This window comes from Plasmodium cynomolgi, chromosome 9 (genome assembly GCF_000321355.1).
Source record: "Plasmodium cynomolgi strain B DNA, chromosome 9, whole genome shotgun sequence".
Taxonomy (NCBI): domain Eukaryota; phylum Apicomplexa; class Aconoidasida; order Haemosporida; family Plasmodiidae; genus Plasmodium; species Plasmodium cynomolgi.
The window spans coordinates 1248735-1258146 of NC_020402.1; the positions used below are offsets into that span (position 1 = coordinate 1248735).

Genomic DNA, 9412 nt, shown 5'->3' on the forward strand with positions numbered 1-9412 from the left:
CAAAAAATATAAGTGGCACTAAAAAAAAAAAAAAAATTTAAAATTAAAAATATAAAGAGCAAACATATCGTGTGCGACAAAAAAGGGAACAAATGCGAACGCGGATATTCACTTGAGCGGCTTCATGCCTAAGTCCTTCCTGATTTTGTTCCACCGTTCCACAGACAATGCATCCTTTTTGTTTTCCTCGATATCAGAATCGTCCTTTTTCTTCCTTTCTTTTTCCTGCCTTTCTTTTTTCTTCCGTTCTTTTTCTTGCCCTACTTTTTCCTGCCTTTCCTTTTCCTGTCCTTCTCTTTCCTTCCTTTCCTTTTTTTTTCCCTTCTCTTCATCCGAGTCATCACGCGCGCCGCGCCTCTTCTTCTCCCTCCTGCGAGTCTCGGGCGATTCACTCGTGGAGTAGCTTCTTCGCCCTTCTGAAGAGGGTCTTTTTTTTTTGTGCCTCCTGTGTTCATTTAGTTTGTTTTCTCGCCGTTTTGTTCTCTCCCTATCGCGCTCGCGGGAGTAGCTTCGACCCCTGCTCCGATCGCGGCTCCGGTCCCTATCCCTATCTCGATCGCGGCTCCGATTCCTATCTCCATCTCGATCGCGGCTCAGGTCCCTATCTCCATCTCGATCGCGGCTCCGGTCTCTACCTCTATCCCTGCTCCTACGCCTGCCTCTCTCCCAGTACCCATTTCTCTCTTTCCTTTTGCCCCTCTCTACATGACCACCCCCCCCGATCCGTAGCCACTACTGGGGTGGTTATGTCCCCCCCGCCTCTTCTCCCCCTTGTCAAGGCTCCCACCGGAGGAATCCTTCCCCCCTTCCTCGGCTTGATTCTCAAACAGTTCATTCCCAGAAGAAATATTTAGCAACTCTTTATAGTAGTCCAAATTAACCTTCTCTAGCAAATTATTATCTTCCAATACTTGTCTCTTCGTAAGACTTGGAAAATCAACATCTAAAAAATTATTCATAACTAAACAGTTGTCCACAAATTCATCCATGTAAATTTTCTCGAAGGTTCCATTCTGCAACCTGATTCTCAATTTTCTGTAATCAAATAAAATGGGTTCTAAGTAGCGATATATTTCTAGGCTCTTTCCAATCAGTCTAAGGTAGAAAATGCCCAGAGCTCTTAAATAAATAAATTCTTCATTTTTTATATACTCGTATATTATATCTTTGTCTGGTTGTATTTGTAGCAATTTCAGCACTAAGCAGAGGAACCGAGTTGGTTTTCTGTTTCCCCCGTAGGTTCCTCCAACGTACTTTAGGTTCACCGCCTGGTCGATAATTGATTCGGCTGCAAAAGGGGCAAAAAAAAAAAAAGGGGCACCCGTGTAGGTGGCGAAGAGCAGCATACATACACGCACTTGCAGATTTAGATGCAGATTTGCACGCAGATTTACATGCAGATTTACACGCAGATTTTGATGCAGATTTACACGCAGATTTTGATGCAGATTTACACGCAGATCCACTTGCAAATGCGCATGATAGCGCTGGGCCGCACCCCGTTGGGGTCCTTCCCCCCTATCACTTGACGAAGGAGGGTACCCTCTAAACAGTCGCAAGGTACAAGAGATTAACGTGAGGACGCAATTAAAACGTACATGTCAGGGCAAAGCACTTCTCCTTCCAGTAGGGGCTCTCATATATTTTGCTCCGTATAATATTCGATATTAAGTACTGCGGATTAGAGCCAAAGATTTTGATGGCGCTCACGTCCGTTCGGTTGGCCATTGGATCTGAGTTGTTTGTCTCTACGTAGTCCCCCTAGATAGAAGCACACGACATCGTGCGCACCTTTGTCAGATATGCAACAAAAAAAGGGGGCTGGCGAAATTGTATACTAAATGGGGTAGGATTAACCAGGGGTTAGCAAAATGGGGAGGATGATGGCGGCATTTTTAACCATTGGCATGCTGCTGCGTTCCTCATTCTATGCGGCGTGTCATTGGTACTACATGTATATTATATATATACTTCTAAGGGGGGTAATTTAGGAGGATGCCCTTTTGTTTGCAGGAGTCCTCCCTTCACTTATTTCTATGCCTCTGTTGAAGAATCCCACGTGTGGTATTTTCCCTTACCTTCATTTTAGCGTTATTAATTTTGCTTTAACCATTCATCGCGTTGTACGCTTCGCCATCTTACCAGGTCGTTTTTTTAAAAAAAAAAAAAAAAAAAAAGCGCCCTCCTTGGAGCGCCCGAGCGAGATGGGCATGAGTAGGCGACACACGACGCACGTATGGATATAGGAATATGTACGCATGCACATGTTCGTACCTTCATGGGGTAAGTTTTTTCGCTACAGGTAAAACCCAGCTAGGGAAATTCCCCCAACAATTGAAAAGAAAAGGTTCACTCGCCTAACCAAGTTAATATATTCCTCCTTGGTTGGCTCTCCAACCCCTGCACGTTTACAATGTATGCATGTTGGCAAGGAAATATGTGACACGTATATCACATGGCACTCCAAATTAAACTCGTTTGGGAAAAAAGGGGTCCTAAGTTACACCTCCGCGCATCACCTTAATGAATAGAGCAACCGTGGGGGGAGTAGTACTCCCCCCCTATGCGCTTATTAAAAGGTGCTTCTCCAATATGTACTCTCCAAGTGTGAAGAGAAACATACCTGAGTACATTGACTTTGAAACATTTTTTCCCAAAAAGGAAATCAAGCCAGATGTTCTGACCGCCTTCACGATGGCAAAGCAACAGAGGCTAGAAAAACTTCTGGAAAATAATCCGCTAGTATTGTACAAAGGGAGAGTAATGAAAAATTTATCATGTCCTAGGATCAAGAATTCAGGGAGAAATAATGTGGGGAAAATCACCACACGGCATAGAGGAGGAGGACATGTACAAAGGTTAAGATTTATTGACTTTAAAAGATCGAGGAAGGATATCTATAGCACTGTATTAAGAATAGAATACGACCCATCTAGAAGTGCACATATAGCGTTAGTTCAGTATGAAGATGGTGTATTGTCCTACATTTTGGCTCCCCTTTTGTTAAGACCTGGAGATAAAATCATTGCAAGTAAATATGCAAATATCAACCCTGGGAATTCTCTACCTTTGAAGAACATCCCTGTGGGAACCATTATTCACAACCTTGAAATGAGACCAGGGGCAGGTGGACAATTAATACGAGCAGCTGGTACTTATGCCACTGTACTGAGTAAGGACAGCCAATACGCAACGATAAAATTGAAGTCAACAGAAATTCGAAAATTCCCACTAGAATGTTGGGCGACTATTGGTCAGGTCTCCAACTTGGAAAGACATATGCGCATTTTAGGCAAAGCGGGAGTCAACAGATGGCTTGGCAAAAGGCCAGTTGTCAGGGGAGTTGCCATGAACCCTTCCAAACATCCGCATGGCGGAGGCACAAGTAAGAAACACACTAAAAGACCAAAGTGCTCTCTCTGGGGGAAATGCAGAGATGGGTTTAAGACACGAAGTAAGAAGAAGCCACTCGGGTTAATCATCAGGAGGAATATTTGTGGCCGCTTGCAGAAGAAGTACGGTGTTACGGTGTGATCTGCAGTTTGGGTGGAAGCCCACATGGGGTATGATTCACGTGGGTATGTATGAAATAAATGGTGACCTCATTCGTGTGCACATCCACCCACGTTGAAGAAGCGCCCTTGGAACGTGTCATATGAAGGGTGGCAAAATTGGACCCAGTTCCGCCCGACTGAAGGGACCCCCATTTTGTGCGTCTTCCTTTTTGTGCGTCTTCCTTTTTGTGCATTTGTAGACTCTCATCCCTGTGTATGCTTCGCTTCATAAAGAGTAAGAAAATGGCCCTCAAGTTGGAACAAAAAAAGAGATATCAGATGGGTGCCTATTTTGCAAAACGCCGTACGCTCACGCGTCACACACACACATGCACATGCACACAGGAGGGGGGGGGGTGCACATTCGGAAAGGTGTTTATGTCCTGTTTAGAGGAACTCATCACCGCAGTATGCAGCACGAGGAGTATCCCCTCGATGGGCCATCATTTTCGCAGCTACTCTCCAGCGAAATATGCCAAAAGGTGGAAAAATGCGAAAGGGATATTTTTTTTTACGTACCAGTTCAAGCACAATGATGTTGGTTTTTTCTGGGGGGGGGCACCCACATGGGCAATTCTTTTTTTTTTTCCCCTATCAAACTGCCGGTAAAAATAATAAAATAAAATAGTCGTTCATGTGGAATATGCAGATTTTACGTTTTTTCCCACTTGTGCGCTTCTTCTTTCCCTTTTCCTCATGCATAAAATGCGTGTTACACGAAAATGAAATAACTGTTTGTTTTTCAAAATGATAAGCGTAAATTTTGCTTTTCTGGGGGAAAAAAAAAAGTGTTGCCTTTTTGGAACCACCTGTTTGCATAAACGTAAGGCGGAATGAATTTTTTTTAATTGTGGGGGATACTTCCTCACGCGCAGTCGTACGTGTACATGATGCTGCAAAATGCATTTTTGCATGTCAGTGTGGGGACTGCGCAAAGTTAGTGGTTTCGTATCGTATGGGCAGGCAAGTTGTGCACGCGCATGCTTTATCGCATTTTTACTTTTTTCATACGCATACCCACACTTCAAAGTGGCTACTTCCACTTCGTTTGGGGCACCCCATAGGCGATCAAAAACGCGAACATGATGTATATTTTTTAAAATTGTAAAAAATACAACGGAAAATTTTGTGATAACCCAATGAGTAAGGAGAAAAAAAGTGAAATAGCATTTTATTAACTTCTTCGATTGTCCTTTTTTAACCTCGTTTTCATTTGCACGCGTGAATGGACTCACCTGAGCATAGCCGCATTTATAAGTGTGTATACAACATAGGGGGAGCATTTTGGGACAATTGCGCCCCCTCGGTGACATGGGTTCCCCATAAGGGGGAAATATGCAAACCGCTTTTAACGCACACGTGGATGAGCGGGGCCGATTTAATTTCCCGCCATGTTTGCCACTCGAGGAGAAGAAAACGGCACACGCATATGAATATGCATATATGCGTATGACATGAAATGGCATGGTGTAAAACGTATGTGTTGTATACATAACACATACAGGCAGACATTAGTAACGCGCCAGGATTTGTTCCATTTTTTTCCCAATTTGTTCCATTTTTTTCAAAACTTTTCCCAATTTTTTTTCCTCTCTTTTCCATTTTTTTTTACACTCTTTTCCATTTTTTTTCCAATTTTTTTCACCAGTCTGCCTATACCCTTGCGGAAATTTTTTCACAAATCGCGCAACTTTTACCTCCTATATATAAGTTTTTTTTTTTTCCTCAGTTTTGCCAGCTATATTTTTTCCCCTTCACTTTATGATTTCCTTGCTTTTTTAAATTTCAAATTGAGATTAAAACTGAAATTAAAATTGAAATTAAAATTGCAAGTTACTTCCGCACAAAATGCAGGTCCGTTCGTTCAACCCCATTGTCAGGGAGTTCTTGGGAGAATTTTTGGGGACATTTGTGCTTATGTTCCTGGGGGAAGGTGCCACAGCAAATTATCACACCGTGGAAAATGCGAAAGATTGGCTTCGACTATGTATAGGATGGAGTTTGGGGGTATTTTTTGGCATTCTGACAGCGGCCAAATTAAGTGGTGCACATTTGAATTTAGCTGTGACGGTGGGTTTTGCCACGATTAAAAAATTTGATTATAAGAAAGTACCACTATATTTTGTTGCGCAACTTTTGGGGGCATTCTCAGCAACGGCATCCGTCTATGGATTATACTACGGCTTTGTTAAAGAGAGCAAAATCCCACAGTTTGCGTGGGAAACAGGCAGAAACCAAGCTATAGGCTATACCAGTGCCTTTATGCACGAATTAGTACTAACAGGCATTTTACTGCTGGTGATATTACTAGTGGTTGACGAAAACGTATGTGGACATTTTAATGTTATAAAACTCAGTGCTGTAGTTGGATTGACCATCTTATGCATAGGTTTAAGCTTTGGTGGAAATACCGGATTTGCCCTTAACCCCTCAAGAGATTTAGGTGCCAGATTACTTTCCCTAGCAGCCTACGGACCCCAGGCATTCACAAAAGATACGTGTTACTTTTTAGTTCCACTTATAGCCCCAATTATTGGCTCCATAATTTTTTGCCAGCTTTACGATAAGCTAATTGGTCCGCTAATTGAAGGGGCCACCACGGATAAAGGCGGCGTGGAGGTGTAACACACTGTGCTATGTGGGCGAAGTGCTGAAATCTTTTACCACAGAAAAGCAAAATAACGTGGAGGCACAACACTTGCGCGCAATTGCTTGCACATAATTAGAAATGTGCCCTCCCTCCCTACAAGCGCGTAACCACCCTTTGTAGTGTTTAGTTTATGCTACACTTTTGTTACGTGTTCTTTTTAACGACGTTGTTTTGAAGCAAGCCATTTCGTTCTTGCTCTTTAAAATAGTTTTTCTATTTTTCCAAAACGTAGGAATTCTGCACATTAGTGGCGCTGCCCTAAATGCTAAAGTTAATTCTGTATGCATCTCGTCTTTGTGCATCCCTTCTGTGTGCATCCCTTCTGTGTGCATCCCTTCTGTGTGCATGTATGCTGGAGTGCTCGATTCATTTCGTGCGACCACGTACATACATCCTTATGCACGTTAAAATGGGACCCGTTTTGGACGATTCCACTGCATTTGTAGCTTTTTTTTTTTTTTTTCTCCCCTTTTTTTTTTAAGTCTCAACATGTTCGCGTTTGCGGTTTTAGTGAGTACATACTGTTCTTGCGTTGATCCATGTGCTTTAATAGGTGCTATTGCAGCAAATGTAATATAAGTATACTATATACATGTTTTGTAAATTCATAGCGTATTATCCTATTTTTTTTTTTTTTTTTTTTTTTTTTTTTTCTTTGCATTTTGGAATTATCATAAAAACATTAACGTGAAATGTAAGAACTTACGTGAGAAATTTTAAAAACTGTTGTAATGCTTTTAAATGAGACCACCCACCTGTGGTGAAGTGAGCGCACGTGTAAGCTAAGTTTAAGCGGCGCCAACATGTGTATGCTGAATGATATAATTAGAGAAGGGCAAAAGATATAGTGCAGCACGGGTGTGTAAGTGTCTTTTGCCATTGTTTTCAAGTCATATAAGGGGAAACAAACCTGCGCAATTATTTAAACCATTTTATTAGGAGAGTGTCCCCCCACAAGCAGTATGTTCCACCACTAGGATGACTTCCATTTTGTTATGTTCGTTAAGGCGATCCTTTTTTTGTGTACTTTTAATCACTTACAGAATTAGCAGCACCTTTCGCAGTTTAGTTCATTAAATTGCCGGTGGAATATTAACCAAAAAAATTGGCATTCTAACATGTGCTAATATTTCCCAGTTTGTATGCACTTAAAAATGAGCTGAACGAAATCGCCCAAATAAATAGTGCAAATTAATTTACAACAGCAAGGCAAATATAACGATTCAAGAAATTTTAAGAAGCACCACCCCACCCCAAAAAAAAAGAGGCACAACTTTGTTAGGATAAATGTAAAAATGTGAATAATTGGCTAACTTTTTATTTGTCAAAATTTTGACCCCATTCATTCTTCCGCTAAGCCGCACGGAAAGAAAAACCAATTGAAGGGCTTCCATTCCATTTCGAGTTAGGTACATAGGTTATAGGTGTTTTCACGTGCGCATCACCATTTTGGTTCTGAAAATTGGTAGTGTATTTTTGCTTTCAGAAGTGCTTCACCTCTTTGCCATTTTGTCATTTTATTTATGTTTTTTTTTTTTATTTTTTTCACCTTTTGAACCTTTCAAAAGCATGTTCGGGCAAAAAATGTTGCTGCTTAAAAGACCTTTTCTCCCTGCGCGAGCTGCCCCCTTTTGCGCGCAACGGAAGGTGGGCAGGTTCATTACGTACTATACAAAGTCACACGAATATATCAAAATAAATGATGAACACTTGACTGAATTGAAGAAGAAAAACAACGTAAAATGCAAAATAGGCATTAGCAATTATGGAACAGAAAAATTGGGGGAAATCGTGTATATCGATATTTCGCATAACATAAATGAGTACGTAAAGAAGGGGGACTGCATCGCAACGGTTGAGAGCGTTAAAAGCGTGGGGGATGTATACACGCCCATTAGTGGCCAAATTGTCGACATCAATGACAAAATAGTCGACAACGTAAATTTAATGAACGAAAATTCGGAAACCGATGGATGGATTTTGGAACTACTGACCAATGATGTGAATGAAAAGGAAATAATGAGCTTCCCCGAATATAAGAAAATGTGCGAAGAGGAAGAGCAAAGAGAAGCATCCAAAATACAGCAGAGTGAACGGGACTGTCTAGAGGAAAAAAACAAAAATAAAATTTTCGATTTGAACGACATTAAGAACATTGAAGAGAAGCGGAAAAAATAACCCATAAGAAATGAACAACAAACATGTGGCCTGCAACGAATTGGTTTATCTTCCTCCCCCCCGTTTGGATGACATCCCATGTGTGTAAATTAGTGTGGATATACCAGGTAAAAAAATTGAAAGAGGCGCACACAAATCTGTGGGTAGAAGGGGGTAGCTATTATTTTCAACTATAAAACAACTTGGCTGTAAAAAAAAAAAAAAAAAAACGACTAGCCAAAATTGCTCATTTCAAAATTTTGTTCATAAAAAAAAAAATTGTAATATGAGACACATTTCGAAATAGCTGTAGAAAAATGTCTTTTTTTTACAACTTTTCAAATGTGACCGTTCGAGCTGTTTTGCATTTTAGTATGCCGCATTTCTTCCCTATTTTTGCTATCAAGAGAATAAGCGCGATGAAGCGCGGTGCATGGTGCTTACAACTATTTGCAGAAGTCTGCCGCGGGGGACACCTCAAATAATGGCCAATGTGACAACCGTTATTTTGTTTATTGGCATTATTATTATTATATTATTTATTTTTTCTCGTGTCTTACAGTTTTAAAATGGTGCCGCATTTTTTCTTTTTTTGTGTTGTGATACTTTTAAAAAACGCCACTTTGTGCATTTTTAAACAAAACTTTCGAAAATGACGCCCTATTTTATTTGCTTCAAAAGAATGGAGAATTAAGCGTTCGGCTGAAAAAACGAATTAAAAAGGTTACCGCGTTTTGGTAAAAATTTTCATTTGTATGAACGGCTCATAAAAAAATGTACGAAAAGGAGTTGCCAGCTCAAAAAAAAAACACAGCGAATGGCAATGTGGAAAAGTTGCCAAATGGTGAAGTGGCTAAGTGGCAAAATGGTGGGAGTGGCGAATGGCCAAATGGCCAAAGCCGGTGATATGACCAGTTATGCGGCCAAGTTAGCAACAACATAGTAGCACATAACACGTATTTAAAAAAAAAAAAAAAAAATGCATGTGCGCATCGTTCGTGTGAAGGAGTATTTTTCCACGGCAATTCTGTACCTCTCTTGCACAGCTCTT

At 40.9% G+C, this 9412-nt stretch overlaps 4 protein-coding genes across 4 annotated transcripts; 3 read left to right on the forward strand and 1 right to left on the reverse strand.

Moving 5' to 3' along the window:
• Positions 1–962: 962 nt before the first annotated feature.
• Positions 963–2022, reverse strand: PCYB_093860 (splicing component; the record flags this gene model as incomplete). The annotated part of the gene is made up of 2 exons (XM_004222500.1): positions 1599–2022; positions 963–1198 (listed from the first exon to the last, which is right to left on the reverse strand). Coding segments are annotated over exons 1-2 (366 nt in total), but the record flags the coding sequence as incomplete, so codon positions are not given.
• Positions 2023–2579: 557 nt separating this feature from the next.
• On the forward strand, positions 2580–3533 carry PCYB_093870 (50S ribosomal protein L2; the record flags this gene model as incomplete). Its single annotated transcript, XM_004222501.1, has 1 exon — positions 2580–3533. A coding segment is annotated over exon 1 (939 nt), but the record flags the coding sequence as incomplete, so codon positions are not given.
• Positions 3534–5402: 1869 nt separating this feature from the next.
• PCYB_093880 (aquaglyceroporin putative) lies at positions 5403–6175 on the forward strand (the record flags this gene model as incomplete). The annotated part of the gene is made up of 1 exon (XM_004222502.1): positions 5403–6175. A coding segment is annotated over one exon (773 nt), but the record flags the coding sequence as incomplete, so codon positions are not given.
• A 1598-nt stretch (positions 6176–7773) lies between these two features.
• On the forward strand, positions 7774–8382 carry PCYB_093890 (glycine cleavage system H protein; the record flags this gene model as incomplete). The annotated part of the gene is made up of 1 exon (XM_004222503.1): positions 7774–8382. One exon carries the CDS (start codon positions 7774–7776, stop codon positions 8380–8382), a length of 609 nt encoding a protein of 202 aa, XP_004222551.1.
• Between the last annotated feature and the right edge of the window lie 1030 nt (positions 8383–9412).